The sequence below is a fragment of the Aquarana catesbeiana genome, linkage group LG04 (genome assembly GCF_042186555.1).
Source record: "Aquarana catesbeiana isolate 2022-GZ linkage group LG04, ASM4218655v1, whole genome shotgun sequence".
Taxonomy (NCBI): domain Eukaryota; kingdom Metazoa; phylum Chordata; class Amphibia; order Anura; family Ranidae; genus Aquarana; species Aquarana catesbeiana.
Genome location: NC_133327.1, coordinates 221,440,561 through 221,459,123, shown reverse-complemented (window position 1 = coordinate 221,459,123; position 18,563 = coordinate 221,440,561). Strand labels below are relative to the sequence as shown.

The window sequence follows — 18,563 nt, the reverse complement described above, 5'->3', positions numbered from 1 at the left end:
AGGAGTGGGGGGCATGAATGAAGGAGGATTTCACCTCTGTACACTGAAATAAATTCCTTAGGCTGCCCCCTCCAAGCATGTAAGGGCAGCTTGGGAAAAATAGGCAGGACCAGCCATTTTCGGAGCATGTTCACAGCAAAGAATGTTACCACAGCACCCTTTAAGCCGTTATTTTGATTTATGAAGTCTCTACTAGGCCAGAGCCCCCATGCTGACACAAAGGGACCTGAGCCTGGTACAGGAGGACTGCCTGTACCCCTCTATTGGTGGCCCTGTCTACAAGAACACCAATTATTCTGATTTGTTAACCTGAACAACATTGAAAAATAAAACTATTATGAGTGCAAATCTCACCGTTAAATGTTTTCACTTAAATAAATATTAAATACTTGTATTTAAATAAGAATTAATGTATTTTTATACTGAGGTCTAGATGTACCTATAAGAAAAGTGTGCACGCTGAACCTAATACGTTATAACATCCATACAATATGGTTAACTTGTAATGTAGAATCCCAGCACCAGCTTCAGCGTGAAAGATGAATGCACACAACATCACAGAGATGAGGCCAATCTGCATATAAAATTATATAGACCCTCAGAATATAGAGTGGTCTAAAAACACCTTTAAACTATTATCCACACCTATGAAGTGGATCGAAGGTCATCTGGAAACTGGTGATACCCTCAAAACCATGGGAAATAGTGAAGTAAGTATTGTGCCGTTTTAGGATGTACACCTTGAATTCTACATCTCATGCCAGATATGCACCTCCACCTATAGCGTCATATAACCCATTCAGTATACACTCACCAGCCACTTTATTAGGTACACCTTCCTAGTACCGGGTTGGACCCCCTTTTGCCTTCAGAACTCTCTTTATTCTTTGTGGCATAGATTCAACAAGGCGTTGGATACATTCCTCAGAGATTTGGGTCCATATTGACATGATAGCATCACGCAGTTGCTGCAGATTTTTCGGCTGCACATCCAAGATGTGAATCTCCTATTTTGCCACATCCAAAATGTGCTCTATTGGATTGATATCTGGTGACTGTGGAGGCCATTTGTGTACAGTGAAATTCTTGTCATGTTCAAGAAACCAGTTTGAGATGATTTAATCTTTGTGACATGGTTCATTATCCTTCTGGAAGAAGCCATCAGAAGATGGGTACACTGTAGTCATAATAGGATGGACATGGTCAGCAACAATACTCATATGCTGTGGTGTTTAAAGAATGCTCATTTGGGGCCCAAAGTGTGCCAAGAAAATATCCCCCACCAGCTTGAACCATGGATACAAGGCAGGATGGATCCATGCTTTCATGTTGTTTTTGCCAAATTCTGAATCTACCATCTGAATGTTGCAGCAGAAATCGAGACTCATCAGACCAGGCATTGTTCTTTCGATCTTCTATTGTCCAATTTTGGTGAGCCTATGCGAATTGTAGCCTCAGTTTCCTGTTCTTAGCTGATGGGAGTGGCACCTGGTGTGGTCTTCTGCTGCTGTAGCCCGTCTGCTTCAAGGTTGGATGTGTTGTGCATTCAGAGATGGTATACTGCATACCATGGTTGTAACAAGTGTTTTTTTTTTTTAGAGGTGCACTGAATGGAAATTTTGGTGCAGAAAACGAAATGCAGGATACACTTAGCCGAAAACCGAAACCGAAAACAGTTTTTTAATTATATATTTGACTTTTTAATTAATATAATCAATTTAAATTAATATGAATTTAGTGTTGGCCATTATTGGCACCTTTAGTGCAAGAAAAGCTCAAGAAAAATGCAGTCTGCAGTCTCTGACCATCTCTTGTATAATGTCCTCAGTCTCTAACCATCTCTTGTATCATGTCTTCAGTCTCTAACCACCTCTTGTATCATGCCTGCAATCTCTTACATATACTTAAGCACACTGCTAATAGTATTAGCAAAACTTCTATTCAGGGCGCCTCTAGCAGACATGATACAGGAGATGGTCAGAGACTGCAGACATACAATAGATCAATGCAGCCTAACCAGTGCCTGTCGGATGCAGCCTCGCCGGTGCCTGTCGGATGCAGCCTCGCCGGTGCCTGTCGGATGCAGCCTCGCCGGTGCCTGTCGGATGCAGCCTCGCCGGTGCCTGTGGGATGCAGCCTCGCCGGTGCCTGTGGGATGCAGCCTCGCCGGTGCCTGTGGGATGCAGCCTCGCCGGTGCCTGTCGGATGCAGCCTCGCCGGTGCCTGTCGGATGCAGCCTCGCCGGTGCCTGTCGGATGCAGCCTCACCAGAGCCAGTCGGATGCAGCCTCACCAGTGCCTGTCAGATGTAGTGTCTGCAGTCTCTGACCATCTCTTGTATCATATCCTCAGTCTCTAACCATCTCTTGTATCATGTCTGAAATCTCTCTTAAACTTAAGCACACTATTAATAGTATTAGCAAAATTTCCATTTGGTGGACCTCTAGCAGACATGATACAGGAGATGGTCAGAGACTGCAGACATATTACAAGAGATCAATGCAGCTTAACCAGTGTCCATCAAATGCAGCCTCACCGGTGCCTGTCAGATGCAGCCTACCATTGGTTGTCAGATGCAGCCTCACCACTGCCTGTCAGATGCAGCCTCCCCAGCGACTGTCAGATGCAGCCTCCCCAGCGACTGTCAGATGCATCCTCCCCAGCGCTTGTCGGGTGCAGCCTCCCCAGCGCTTGTCGGGTGCAGCCTCCCCAGCGCTTGTCGGGTGCAGCCTCCCCAGCGCTTGTCGGGTGCAGCCTCCCCAGCGCTTGTCGGGTGCAGCCTCCCCAGCGTTTGTCGGGTGCAGCCTCCCCAGCGCTTGTCGGGTGCAGCCTCCCCTACGCTTGTCGGGTGCAGCCTTCCCAGCGCTTGTCGGGTGCAGCCTTCCCAGCGCTTGTCGGGTGCAGCCTTCCCAGCGCTTGTCGGGTGCAGCCTTCCCAGCGCTTGTCGGGTGCAGCCTTCCCAGCGCTTGTCGGGTGCAGCCTTCCCAGCGCTTGTCGGGTGCAGCCTCCCCAGCGCTTGTCGGGTGCAGCCTCCCCAGCGCTTGTCGGGTGCAGCCTCCCCAGCGCTTGTCGGGTGAAGCCTCCCCAGCGCTTGTCGGGTGCAGCCTCCCCAGCGCTTGTCGGGTGCAGCCTCCCCAGCGCTTGTCGGGTGCAGCCTCACCAGTGCCTGTCAGATGTAGCCTCTGCAGTCTCATATCCTCAGTCTCTAACCATCTCTTGTATCATGTCTGCAATCTCTCTTAAACTTAAGCACACTATTAATAGTATTAGCAAAATTTCCATTTGGTGAACCTCTAGCAGACATGATACAGGAGATGGTCAGAGACTGCAGATATATTATTATATTGCTCTATTGGATTGATATCTGGTGACTGTGGAGGCCATTTGTGTACAGTGAAATTCTTGTCATGTTCAAGAAACCAGTTTGAGATGATTTAATCTTTGTGACATGGTTCATTATCCTTCTGGAAGAAGCCATCAGAAGATGGGTACACTGTAGTCATAATAGGATGGACATGGTCAGCAACAATACTCATATGCTGTGGTGTTTAAAGAATGCTCATTTGGGGCCCAAAGTGTGCCAAGAAAATATCCCCCACCAGCTTGAACCATGGATACAAGGCAGGATGGATCCATGCTTTCATGTTGTTTTTGCCAAATTCTGAATCTACCATCTGAATGTTGCAGCAGAAATCGAGACTCATCAGACCAGGCATTGTTCTTTCGATCTTCTATTGTCCAATTTTGGTGAGCCTATGCGAATTGTAGCCTCAGTTTCCTGTTCTTAGCTGATGGGAGTGGCACCTGGTGTGGTCTTCTGCTGCTGTAGCCCGTCTGCTTCAAGGTTGGATGTGTTGTGCATTCAGAGATGGTATACTGCATACCATGGTTGTAACAAGTGTTTTTTTTTTTTAGAGGTGCACTGAATGGAAATTTTGGTGCAGAAAACGAAATGCAGGATACACTTAGCCGAAAACCGAAACCGAAAACAGTTTTTTAATTATATATTTGACTTTTTAATTAATATAATCAATTTAAATTAATATGAATTTAGTGTTGGCCATTATTGGCACCTTTAGTGCAGGAAAAGCTCAAGAAAAATGCAGTCTGCAGTCTCTGACCATCTCTTGTATAATGTCCTCAGTCTCTAACCATCTCTTGTATCATGTCTTCAGTCTCTAACCACCTCTTGTATCATGCCTGCAATCTCTTACATATACTTAAGCACACTGCTAATAGTATTAGCAAAACTTCTATTCAGGGCGCCTCTAGCAGACATGATACAGGAGATGGTCAGAGACTGCAGACATACAATAGATCAATGCAGCCTAACCAGTGCCTGTCGGATGCAGCCTCGCCGGTGCCTGTCGGATGCAGCCTCGCCGGTGCCTGTCGGATGCAGCCTCGCCGGTGCCTGTCGGATGCAGCCTCGCCGGTGCCTGTCGGATGCAGCCTCGCCGGTGCCTGTGGGATGCAGCCTCGCCGGTGCCTGTGGGATGCAGCCTCGCCGGTGCCTGTGGGATGCAGCCTCGCCGGTGCCTGTGGGATGCAGCCTCGCCGGTGCCTGTGGGATGCAGCCTCGCCGGTGCCTGTGGGATGCAGCCTCGCCGGTGCCTGTCGGATGCAGCCTCGCCGGTGCCTGTCGGATGCAGCCTCGCCGGTGCCTGTGGGATGCAGCCTCGCCGGTGCCTGTGGGATGCAGCCTCGCCGGTGCCTGTGGGATGCAGCCTCGCCGGTGCCTGTGGGATGCAGCCTCGCCGGTGCCTGTGGGATGCAGCCTCGCCGGTGCCTGTGGGATGCAGCCTCGCCGGTGCCTGTGGGATGCAGCCTCGCCGGTGCCTGTCGGATGCAGCCTCGCCGGTGCCTGTCGGATGCAGCCTCACCAGCGGCCGTCGGATGCAGCCTCACCAGCGGCCGTCGGATGCAGCCTCACCAGAGCCAGTCGGATGCAGCCTCACCAGTGCCTGTCAGATGTAGTGTCTGCAGTCTCTGACCATCTCTTGTATCATATCCTCAGTCTCTAACCATCTCTTGTATCATGTCTGAAATCTCTCTTAAACTTAAGCACACTATTAATAGTATTAGCAAAATTTCCATTTGGTGGACCTCTAGCAGACATGATACAGGAGATGGTCAGAGACTGCAGACATATTACAAGAGATCAATGCAGCTTAACCAGTGTCCATCAAATGCAGCCTCACCGGTGCCTGTCAGATGCAGCCTACCATTGGTTGTCAGATGCAGCCTCACCACTGCCTGTCAGATGCAGCCTCCCCAGCGACTGTCAGATGCAGCCTCCCCAGCGACTGTCAGATGCATCCTCCCCAGCGCTTGTCGGGTGCAGCCTCCCCAGCGCTTGTCGGGTGCAGCCTCCCCAGCGCTTGTCGGGTGCAGCCTCCCCAGCGCTTGTCAGGTGCAGCCTCCCCAGCGCTTGTCGGGTGCAGCCTCCCCAGCGTTTGTCGGGTGCAGCCTCCCCAGCGCTTGTCGGGTGCAGCCTCCCCTACGCTTGTCGGGTGCAGCCTTCCCAGCGCTTGTCGGGTGCAGCCTTCCCAGCGCTTGTCGGGTGCAGCCTTCCCAGCGCTTGTCGGGTGCAGCCTTCCCAGCGCTTGTCGGGTGCAGCCTTCCCAGCGCTTGTCGGGTGCAGCCTCCCCAGCGCTTGTCGGGTGCAGCCTCCCCAGCGCTTGTCGGGTGCAGCCTCCCCAGCGCTTGTCGGGTGCAGCCTCCCCAGCGCTTGTCGGGTGCAGCCTCCCCAGCGCTTGTCGGGTGCAGCCTCCCCAGCGCTTGTCGGGTGCAGCCTCACCAGCGCTTGTCGGGTGCAGCCTCACCAGTGCCTGTCAGATGTAGCCTCTGCAGTCTCATATCCTCAGTCTCTAACCATCTCTTGTATCATGTCTGCAATCTCTCTTAAACTTAAGCACACTATTAATAGTATTAGCAAAATTTCCATTTGGTGAACCTCTAGCAGACATGATACAGGAGATGGTCAGAGACTGCAGATATATTACAAGAGATCAATGCAGCTTAACCAGTGTCCATCAAATGCAGCCTACCAGCGCCTGTCAGATGCAGCCTACCATTGGTTGTCAGATGCAGCCTCACCACTGCCTGCCAGATGCAGCCTCCCCAGCGACTGTCAGATGCAGCCTCTCCAGCGCTTGTCATGTGCAGCCTCCCCAGCGCTTGTCATGTGCAGCCTCCCAAGCGCCTGTCGGGTGCAGCCTCCCATCGCTTGTCGGGTGCAGCCTCCCCAGCGCTTGTCGGGTGCAGCCTCCCCAGCGCGTGTCGTGTGCAGCCTCCCCAGCGCTTGTCGGGTGCAGCCTCCCCAGCGCTTGTCGGGTGCAGCCTCCCCAGCGTTTGTCGGGTGCAGCCTCCCCAGCGCTTGTCGGGTGCAGCCTCCCCAGCGCTTGTCGGGTGCAGCCTCCCCAGCGCTTGTCGGGTGCAGCCTCCCCAGCGCTTGTCGGGTGCAGCCTTCCCAGCGCTTGTCGGGTGCAGCCTTCCCAGCGCTTGTCGGGTGCAGCCTTCCCAGCGCTTGTCGGGTGCAGCCTTCCCAGCGCTTGTCGGGTGCAGCCTTCCCAGCGCTTGTCGGGTGCAGCCTTCCCAGCGCTTGTCGGGTGCAGCCTTCCCAGCGCTTGTCGGGTGCAGCCTTCCCAGCGCTTGTCGGGTGCAGCCTTCCCAGCGCTTGTCGGGTGCAGCCTCCCCAGCGCTTGTCGGGTGCAGCCTCCCCAGCGCTTGTCGGGTGCAGCCTCCCCAGCGCTTGTCGGGTGCAGCCTCCCCAGCGCTTGTCGGGTGCAGCCTCCCCAGCGCTTGTCGGGTGCAGCCTCCCCAGCGCTTGTCGGGTGCAGCCTCCCCAGCGCTTGTCGGGTGCAGCCTCCCCAGCGCTTGTCAGGTGCAGCCTCCCCAGCGCTTGTCGGGTGCAGCCTCCCCAGCCCTTGTCGGATGCAGCCTCCCCAGCGCCTGTCAGATGCAGCCTCCACAGTGCCTGATGATAGCCTCACCAGCGCCTGTCAGATGCAGCCTACCATTGCCCGGATCAGAGTGCTGTTTCACCGAGCTGAATTTGAATTTCCCGGGCCGGGCGGCCGCAGTACCAATGTTCCGCGTCCTGTGATACACGTCACACTGATTCAATTTCCCGGCATTGGATCATTGTGCTGTCTATCACAAAAGGCGGGACATTGTTACTGCGGCCACCCAAACAATTCAGCTCTGAGACACAGGGAGATCACCTCTCTGCGTGAGGAGGAGGGAGGGGAGGACTGAGCCACCAGGATGACACCCCCCGCAATGTGCAGCACCCGGAGCAGGCCGCCCCCTTTCCGGTGCCATTAACAGCACCTTTTCTTCTTTTGGCCACATGCTGAAAATACAGTTTTCAGCTGATATGTTTTGGCGGACTAAATTTCGGTGCTCCTCCTAGTTATTTTAATTTACTGTTCCCTTTCTATCATCTCAAACCAGTCTGCCCATTCTCCTCTGACCTCTGACATCAACAAGGCATTTTCTTCCACAGAACTGCCGCTCACTGGATATTTTCTCTTTTTCGGACCATTCTCTGTAAACACTAGAGATGGTGGTGCATGAAAATCCCAGTAAATCATCAGTTTTTGAAATACTCAGACCAGCCCATCTGGCATCAACAACCATGTCACAATTAAAGTTACTTAAATCCCTTTTCTTCCCCATTCTGATGCACGGTTTGAACTTCAGCAAGTCATTTTTACCACATCTAGATGCCTAAATGTATTGAGTTGATGCCATGTGATTGGCTGATTAGCAATGTGTATTATCAAGCAATTGAACAGGTGTACCTAATAAAGTGGCCAGTGAGTGTATATCTCATGAAAGTGTAAATGAAAAGTTATTATAGTGCAGTAAATCTGCAGTAAAACCAAAGACTGTTTCAATGTAACGGTATCAACCTCACATGCATATGAAAACAAATGCACATCTATCAAACCTTCAAAATGGCCACGGCATCCAGCGTGCTGATGTCACACGTCACAGGTCCCGCCCTACGCACTTCATCACAATATGACATCATCAGGGGCATACCTGTACAGAGCATTAAAAATGTGTGTCTGCGTAAGTATAGACTTAATCAATAGCGTGCTACAGGGTGCTGTTGGACTAAATTGCACTAACACACATTTAATGGTTAGCTGCATCTTCAGCTCATACTGGAAACCTGATGATACAGACTGGATTTTAGAACTGTATGTAATAGAATTTCTGCATGTGTAAATACAATATATTGTCCTATTCAATGGACGTCTGTGTAAATACACGGGACATAGTTTCTCTGTCACATCTGATACTTTATTCTAGGATGAAGAGGAGGAGATCAAGCAGGAGATTAATATGCTCAAGAAATATTCCCATCACAGGAACATTGCTACTTACTATGGAGCCTTTATCAAAAAGAATCCCCCAGGAATGGATGACCAGCTTTGGGTAAGCTGAGTGTGCTAAAAAAAAGTCCTAATTCAATAGAAGGTTTGTGTTACAGATATAGATGTGCATTCACTTCCTAAACACAGGTGACTGAACCCTGGGCTTTAATATTGTTAAACATCCGGTGACCATGGGAAAATTTGGTAGATAAAGTGTGAAAGAACACCATCAGATGCAGCAAGCAACTAAACTGATGTCATGAACTTCCAATACAATTTTAGAAATGCATCCATTGTTTCTCTGTAAACACATTTCACGCCTACAGGAAGCAATCTTCAACTTGGATCTGTTTATTGATATTAGTTATTTATATTTACTCTTTATCCCAAAGGCTGTTTTTTTACTTTGAACATGTGACCAGCAGTGGAGGACTAGAAGCTCCTCCTGCTTATGTTTCCCAGCAGACAGGCTGGGAAAGAGCTGGGTCATGTGACAGCTGTATATCGATTAGGATAAAGGTACTTGGATGTGTTTTTTTTTTTTTTTTTTTTTTTAATTAAAATAATTACAGTGCCATTATCCACATACAGAAATAGAAGGGATAATGTAAATTAGACAGTGTGTGTGTGTGTTTTAGTGTCATTTTTAAAGTTTTATACAATATAAACACGTCACCTGCCTTATAAAGAAAATACTGCATTCCATGCATGGTCTTTGCTTACTGCAAGGACAGCCATTATTCATTATGACCCAGCCTTTCCAAATGTGTGACATGTCTGAGTATGCCAGAGCACTGGAGGAAATAAAAAATACTTAATTGGCCTTCGTTATGTCATTGACAACTTGGGTTGGTAAATGCTATAAGCATTACCTTTACATATCTTTGCATATTTGATAAGGAAGGAGAGTGTGTGTTGGGAAGGGGTGTGTTATGATTTTTGTTTTCTTCTTTTTTTTATAAATGCATGCTTATCCTTTTAGAGCTAGCTTAGCCTTACTTATTTTGTTGCTATATGTAATCCTAAATTCTGTCAGAATCAAGGACTAAAACCAAACTAAGGATATTTGTCAAGCGGTGTATAGTGGAAACATTAGTTTTATTAGAACACTGCTTAAAGTATACAGTGGGGACGGAAAGTATTCAGACCCCCTTAAAATTTTCACTCTTTGTTATATTGCAGCCATTTGCTAAAATCATTTAAGTTCATTTTTTTCCTCATTAATGTACACACAGCACCCCATATTGACAGAAAAACACAGAATTGTTGACATTTTCGCAGATTTATTAAAAAAGAAAAACTGAAATATCACATGGTCCTAGGTATTCGGACCCTTTGCTGTGACACTCATATTTAACTCAGGTGCTGTCCATTTCTTCTGATCATCCTTGGGATGGTACTTCACCTTCATTTAAGTCCAGCTGTGTTTGATTATACTGATTGGACTTGATTAGGAAAGCCACACACCTGTCTATATAAGACCTTGCAGCTCACAGTGCATGTCAGAGCAAATGAGAATCATGAGGTCAAAGGAACTGCCTGAAGAGCTCAGAGACAGAATTGTGGCAAGGCACAGATCTGGCCAAGGTTACAAATACATTTCTGCTGCACTTAAGGTTCCTAAGAGCACAGTGGCCTCCTTAATCCTTAAATGGAAGGTGTTTGGGGACGACCAGAACCCTTCTTGAGCTGGCCGTCTGGCCAAACTGAGCTATCAGGGGAGAAGATACTTGGTGAGAGAGGTAAAGAAGAACCCAAAGATCACTGTGGCTGAGCTCCAGAGATGCAGTCAGGAGATGGGAGAAAGTTGTAGAAAGTCAACCATCACTGCAGCCCTCCACCAGTCGGGGTTTTATGGCAGAGTGGCCTAACGGAAGCCTCTCCTCAGTGCAAGACACATGAAAGCCTGCTTGGAGTTTGCTAGAAAATACCTGAAGGACTCCAAGATGGTGAGAAATAAGATTCTCTGGTCTGATGAGACCAAGATAGAACTTTTTGGCCTTAATTCTAAGCAGTATGTGTGGAGAAAACCAGGCACTGCTCATCACCTGTCCAATACAGTCCCAACAGTGAAGCATGGTGGTGGCAGCATCATGCTGTGGGGGTGTTTTTCAGCTGCAGGGACAGGACTACTGGTTGCAATCGAGGGAAAGATGAATGCAGCCAAGTACAGGGATATCTTGGATGAAAACCTTCTCCAGAGTGCTCAGGACCTCAGACTGGGCCGAAGGTTTACCTTCCAACAAGACAATGACCCTAAGCACACAGCTAAAATAACGAAGGAGTGACTTCACAACAACTCTGTGACTGTTCTTAATTGGCCCAGCTAGAGCCCTGACTTAAACCCAATTGAGCATCTCTGGAGAGACCTAAAAATGGCTGTCCACCAACGTTTACCATCCAACCTGACAGAACTGGAGAGGATCTGCGAGGAGGAATGGCAGAGGATCCCCAAATCCAGGTGTGTAAAACTTGTTGCATCTTTCCCAAAAAGACTCATCTCTGTATTAGATCAAAAGGGTGCTTCTACTAAATACTGAGCAAAGGGTCTGAATGCTTAGGACCATGTTTTTCTTTTTTAATAAATCTGCAAAAATGTCAACAATTCTGTGTTTTTCTGTCAGTATGGGGTGCTTTGTGTACATTAATGATGAAAAAATATGTGCTTAAATGATTTTAGCAAATGGTTGCAATATAACAAAGAGTGAAAAATTTAAGGGGGTCTGAATACTTTCCGTCCCCACTGTATGTAAAGCCAGATTTTTTTTTTGATATGTTTTACATTTATTTATTTTATTTTATTTATTTCAGGTACTTATATAGCGCCGTCAATTTACGCATCGCTTTACATATACATTGTACATTCACATCAGTCCCTACCCTCAAGGAGCTTACAATCTAAGGTCCCTAACTCACATTCATATATACTAGGGACAATTTTTTATACAGGATCCAATTAACCTACCAGCATGTCTTTGGGGTGTGGGAGGAAACCGGAGTACCCGGAGGAAACCCACGCAGGCACAGGGAGAACATGCAAACTCCAGGCAGGTGGTGTCGTGTTTGGGATTTGAACCAGCGACCCTTCTTACTGCTAGGCGAAAGTGCTACCCACTACACCACTGTGCTGCCCATTTACATGGAGTACAATAAAGTTAAACCTAATTTTAAAACCTTTATGCTGCCTGTTTCCCACTGGGAAGATTTACATTAAAGCGGAATTCCGCCCAAAAATGGAACTTCCGCGGATCTGATGCCTCCCCTCCTCCTGTGCCACATTTGGCACCTTTCAGGGGGGAGGGGGGAGCAGATACCAGTCAAAACCAGGTATCCGCTCCCACTTCCGAGGAAAGATCGCCGCAGTCTCATGCGGCGATCTATGCAATGTCTGGCCCTAATTCCCCCCCACTGCCTTCTGGGAAACACACAGGTCCCAGAAGACAGCAGGGACCATCAGGAATGTGCAGCGTAACTCGCACATGCGCAGTAGGAAACAGGCTGTGAAGCTGCAAGGATTCACTTCCTGTTTCCCTTAGTAAGGATGCCGACACCTGCACCCGGAGCCGAGGGACGAGTTAATAGAAGTGTTCTTATATTAAAAGTCAGCAGCTACAGTATTTGTAGCTGCTGACCTTTAATTTTTTTTTCACCCAGGCGGAACTCCACTTTAAGTTTCTGCCTTGGATGCATAACCTGAAAGTAAAAGTAAACGTCTAAACGAAAGGGAATCCTCATGTAGACAGCAGTCACCGGAAGTGTCCCAATTTGGAAGATCTGTTCTCTATTCCTGTTCCAGTGACAACTTACATTTTTTTTAGATTTTCGCAAATTTTTAGTCCTACTGATAGCAGTATCCAGAGAAGATGAATATTCCTACTGGGGACACAGACAGCAAAAATAAACTGACAGGATTTCTAATACATCCACAGTCTATCCAAAATTATCCAAAGATATGATATAATTTAAATCAAGCAAGCAAGCTTACCACATGCAGTTGACTTACTGCTAATTTATCTGCTTTCGTCACTGCAAATGCTTTTACAAAACTAATTACATGTCACTTTCTAATCATTTACAAAACTTAACAGGATGCCTAAAATTTGTCATTTACTCCCCAGCTGGTGATGGAATTTTGTGGTGCTGGATCTGTGACTGACTTAATCAAGAACACCAAAGGCAATACGTTAAAAGAAGAATGGATTGCATACATCTGTAGAGAAATCTTGCGGGTATGTTTGTATGTCTACCTGCTGTTATTCAGTAATGTTCCTAACATTATTCAGATATACAGTATGTACAAAAAATGAGAATAGAAAATGAAGAATTCTTAATGCAGAGCAGTTTTATATGGTTCTCTGTGAAGTGTGAAATCAATATCATTAGGCGGTAAGGAGGAAAATGGTATCACTATTATCAATTCTGTCAGTAAGCATTCATTTCACTCTGAATTATTTGATCTTTGTTTCTTAATAGGGATTTATCTTGCCTCCATTCACCTGCAGATTTCTGCAAGGGTGGAAGGATAATTGAAGTCAGGGAATTGATTAGCTCTATGTCATGCATATTAAAACTGCCACAGCTAGTCCTATGTGGTGGTTCACAGAATACTTAGTGCTTAATATAGGTGCCCAGTGGTAGTAACATTATTAATCCCATTGGACAATAGCGATGGTTCCTAGTTTCATATGCTGTGTTTATTTCCAAGACTATTGAAAATAATATGAATTTTAGACGAACACAGAACTGCTCCTTTACCAAGATAGTCACTTCCATACAGGTGTGGAACAAGGTATGGTAAGTCAGTAATGGGGGAAAAGATCAGTCATTGGAAGCCTACAGGCAATAGTGGTAAGTAGTTCTTTGCCCTCTGCCTTGCCTTTTTTGGGGAACAACTTCTGCGGTACAGGTTCTCTTTAATGTCAGAAGATATTAGGGTAGCATATGGACATTATTTATAATCCCGTACAATCAAAGGGATTTGCAATTTATAAAAAGGGTGAATCTAGAAACAAAAATATGTTTTGTCTAACTCTTCCAGGAGATTTTTAAATTGCAGTTTGTGGGTCCTGCCATAAGTCACAGCTTGCATTAGTAGACTCGGTCTTCCAGTTACATTTGCAATAGCAGAGAATGCCACAGGCGTGCAATGCTGTATAGAGGAAGCAAAACCAAAGTTGTCAGTAAATTATTAATTTCCCATCCAAAATTGAAAAAACAGATTTGGGATAACTAGCCACTCCCATATCACCTCTCTCATCCTTCTGCTTCTCCTAACATTTGGAGATATTTCCCCAAATCCTGGACCGCTTTCATTTACCTTTGGCCAACATACTCAGCACCCCCTATCCTCTGACAGCAGCCGCAATCCTCACAATCTAATATCTATTACTCTTCTGCCTAGAACCAGCCTCCCTTTCTTCTCTGTCCTTTGGTATGCCTGCTCTGTTTGCAACAAACTTACCACTGTCCATTACCTATTTCAATTACAGAGACATGGCTTCAAGAATCTGACTTTCCTTCTCCTGCTGCCCTCTCCCATGGTGGCCTCCTGTGGACTCACTCTCCCAGGCCTAGTGGACGGAAAGGAGGTGGTGTTAGAATACTCTTATCCCCTCAAAGCACTTTTCAGGTTCCTCATCCACCCCCTTCTCTGTCCCTCTCCTCATTTAAAGTTCATTGTATTCGTCTATTTTTTCTAGTTTCGTTGAGAATTTTTGTCATCTTTTGGTCTCCTGGACCGGTATCATGCTTCCTTGGCGTCTTCGCTGCCTGGCTACCCTACTTTCTCTCTTCTGAAATTCCAACAATCATTCTTGGTGATTTCACCATCCCTGTTAATTTAACACTCCTGCTACGTCTAAATTTCTGAGCCTAACCTGCTCTTTTGACCTAAAACAGTAGACAAATGCTTCTACTCACTCTGTTGGCAACTGCCTTGACCTCATATTCTCCTACCAATGCACGCTATGCGACCTCGCAAACATTCCTTTTCCTCTCTCTGATCACCACCTTATTAGTTTCACTCTCTCCTTATCTTTATCCTCCTTGCCTTCCAACTACCAAACAATTACCAGTAGAAACGTTAGACATCTTAACCCTTCTCTTCTTTTTTTCTGCTACAGATGGTCTCTATGCCAAAATCTCATCCTTGCCTGCCCCAACCTGGCCACTCTTTTCTACCTTTTAATGATCTACTTCATCCTCCATTACCTCCACTCACTAACTTACTCACTTCCCAGGAGATTGCTAATCACTTCAAAAATAAGATTGAGACAATTCGTCTCGAGATTTCCACTCTACAGATATCTCCCTCACTTTACACTCTTTGTCCTCCTGTACCATCAATACTCTTGTTTAACCCAGCTACTACAGAGGAAGTCGATAAACTTTTTTCTAACATCCACCTAACTTCCTGCCCACCTAATTTCCTGACCCTGTTCCTTCTCAAATACTACGGTCACCCTCTGACTCTATCCTACACTCTTTACACTCTTTAACTCATATCTTTAACCTCTCCCTCTCTACTGGCATCTTCCTCAACCCTTTGAAACATGCACTAGTCACTCCCATACTAAAAAAGGCCTCACTGGACCACACCATTCTTAACAAACTAAGACCCATCTCCTTACTCCCTTTTGCCTCCAAACTCCTTTAACGTTTAGTCTACAACTGACTGAGCGACCACCTCATTGAGAATAACCTTCTTGATCCCCTTCAGTCTGGATTTCATCCACAGCACTCCACAGGAACTGCTCTCCTAAAACTCACAAACGACTTACTAAGAGCTAAAACCAACGGTCATTATTCTGTACACTTACTCTTAGACCTCTCCGCTGTCTTTGATACAGTTGATCACCCCCTCTTCCTCAAAAAACTCAATTTGCTTGGTATCCATGGCTGTGCTCTCCATTGATTTGAATCTTACCTTTCTCACCTCACCTTCAGTGTCACTTACAACTCCACTTCCTCCTCACCAACACCTCTTACCGTTGAGATCCCCCAAGGTTCCGTCCTCGGACCTCTACTATTCTCGATCTACACGTCCTCCCTGGGTCAGCCTCCCATGGCTTCCGCTACCATTTATGTGCCGATTACACCCAAATCTATCTCTCTACCCCTCAGCTCACCCTATCAGTCTCCTGACACATCACTGATTTACTAACAGACATATCAGCCTGGATGTCACACCACTTTCTCAAACTGAATCTATCTAAACCGAGCTCATAATATTTCCTCCCCCAAATGTACCTTCCCCTGACTTCTCTGTCAAGATCAATGGTACAACTATCAGTTTGTCCCCACATGCCAGAGTGCTAAGGGTAACTGTCCTTTCAGACCCATATGCAATCCCTGTCCAAATCATGCTGCCTTAGCCTCCGCAACATCTCTAGAGTACGCCCCTTTTTAACCAATGACACCACAAAGCTCCTAATTCACTCCCTGGTTGTCTCTCGCCTTGACTACTGCTACTCACTCCTCATTGGATTACCTTTACATACACTATCCCCCCTTCAGTCCATAATGAATGCTGCTGTAGGACTCATTAACCTTACCTACCATTCAGTGTCCTGCACCCCTGCACTGGCACTGGCTTCCACTCACCCAATGAATAAAATTCAAAGTACTAACAATAATTTACAAAGCCATCCACAACTAAGCTGCCCCCAGCTACATCACTAACCTAGTCTCAAAATACCAACCAAGTCGCTCCCTTCGGTCCTTCCAAGACCTCCTGCTCTCTAGCTCCCTTGTCACCTCCTCCCATGCTCACTTCCAGGATTTCTCCAGAGCTTCTCCCATCCTTTGGAACTCCCTACCCCAATCTGTCTGACTGTCTTTCCATCTTTAGCCGATCCATGAAAACCCTTCTCTTTAAAGAAGCTTATCCTGATTCTAACTAATATGCTGTTTTACCTTCTCCATCAGCTCATCCCCCACAGCTATTACTTTTTGTATCAATTGACCCTCCCTCCTAGATTATAAGCTCTAACGAGCAGGGCCCTCTGATTCCTCCTGTACCAAATGGTAATGTAACTGTAAGGGCTGCCTTCATTTTGTTAAGTGCTGCGCAAACTGTTGGCGCTATATAAATCCTGTAAAATAATAATAATTATAAACCAAATTTTGTACTTTTCTGAGCCTGTTATACCTACACAGGATTGTACATTTTCCACTGTTTCCATTGATGTGTTTAAAATGTGTTCATTACTATGATGAATCTATAGGCATAGGTTGTCTACAGCTTCTGTTAGAATGCTCAAATCTTATTGGCCATGAGAATGGGGGAAAAAAAAACTTTTAACATATTTCACAATTGATCATTTTAGCATCCACACAAGCCTAATGCCACGTAAACACGATCGGACATTCCGACAACAAAATCCATGGGTTTTTTCCGACGGATGTTGGCTCGAACTTGTCTTGCATACACACATATTCGGAAATTCCGAACGTCAAGAATGCGGTGACGTACAACACGTACGATGAGCCGAGAAAAATGAAGTTCAATAGCCAGTGCGGCTCTTCTTGATTCCGAGCATGTGTGGAACTTTGTGCGTCGGAATTGTGTACACATGATCGGAATTTATGCCAACAGATTTGGTTGTCGGAAAATTTGAGATCCAGATTTCAAATTTTGTGTGACGGAAATTCCGATGCAAAATGTCCGATGGAGCCTACGCAAGGTCAGAATTTCCGGCAACAAGCTCCCATCGAACATTTTCCATCAGAAAATCCGACCGTGTGTACGGGGCATTAGACTATATTCATATATGTGAAATGGTGGTCTTGGGAAATGTGAAATTCCTACATGTGGTTCTGTTTAAGAGAAGTTGTGTGCATTTCTCATTAATCAGTCCTCACAACACACTAGCCAATTGGATTAGTTGAACTAGAAATTTGTCATCAATTTTCTGCTACAAAAGCCACCTTTTATGCCTGGTTTTCTACATAGGGTAATAGAACAATCACACCTATACATATGCATTTTCTTTTACCTGGAAGCATCATTTCTATTCTAACTAACATGGCCACATACTGTATGTATTTAGCAAAAATTCAGTTTGCTGATACAGATGGTGGTTTAGGTTAATGGGGCAATTGTTCCAAAGGAATTCTTTTTGTGGTAACTTCCACAAAAGATGGCAGGCATTGTCTTGTGTCTAAGTTGCCTATAGAGGTAAGACAATAAATGTATTTTCCAGAGCTGAATGTTTTGCTATTCTACCTTATAGTCCCCAATTAATTCGAAAAGAGGAGTTGGAATCCAAGATACCTCACACTGCATTTTATTTAGGTTTAGATGAAGCAGATACAACCTGAAATGAACATAATGGAAGCTTGCGCAAGTATAAGGGCCTCTGCCAACAGGTTTTTATTTGCATCAGACAGGTTTTACATTCCCATACAGGTCTATAGAAATGCAAAACCATCTTTATGCAGGTGAAATGCAGGTCAATGAGTTTTGAGTTATCTAAGAAGCACAAACTGATGTCAAATTGATACTATTGACAAAACCCATCAAAACAGGCCCTTAGAATAGGAATATCGGATGGTGGATGGATCAACTGTTTTCTATTTTACAGTCATCTACACTGCTGTGTATATCATTAATGATAATGAGAACAATCGTCATATTCATGTAGACAGAACACTGGCACACTCTGTGAAGGTCACTGTGAATAACTGACTTATGGATAATTATGAATGTGTACAAAATGTAATGTGGGCATTACAACTGCTAAATGAACATTTTGTTGTAGAAAATATCAAGAGGTGAGTAAGCTTATCATAGGGCATTATGCAGACAGGCGTGCATAGATTGATGTTGACTTGTCATACAGTTACAAAGGTCTTAATTGTGTAAGCAGTGTCAGTTTCTCATGAGCTGTGGTCTTAAGATGTAAGCAGTGAGTGACATTTTAGTCAACCGTTTTTATGAAGTCATAATTGCTGTACTTTATATTTGTTACCACACTCAGAAAAGATATTTGATAGGTTGCGACATTACAGACTAATATGAAGACGTATAATTTATTTTAGAGGAGTATATATTTTTATGCATCATTACACAGTTTTTAAAGCAGTATTAAACACCAAACCAGAAATGTAATATATTGCAGCTTACCAAACCTTAGATGTTGCGTCTGCATCATTTTTATTTATTTTCTATGTT

General features: G+C 45.7%; 1 protein-coding gene across 20 annotated transcripts in view; it reads left to right on the top strand.

Annotated features, from left to right (window-relative positions):
• TNIK (TRAF2 and NCK interacting kinase) overlaps nucleotides 1–18,563 on the top strand; it is a 451,082-nt gene that overhangs the window by 177,122 nt on the left and 255,397 nt on the right. For all 20 annotated transcript variants that reach the window (XM_073626212.1, XM_073626214.1, XM_073626204.1 and 17 more), the window contains exons 4-5: nucleotides 8,325–8,450; nucleotides 12,508–12,618. In XM_073626212.1, the coding sequence (XP_073482313.1) occupies nucleotides 8,325–8,450; nucleotides 12,508–12,618 (237 nt within the window). The remainder of the gene's footprint in view (nucleotides 1–8,324; nucleotides 8,451–12,507; nucleotides 12,619–18,563) is intronic.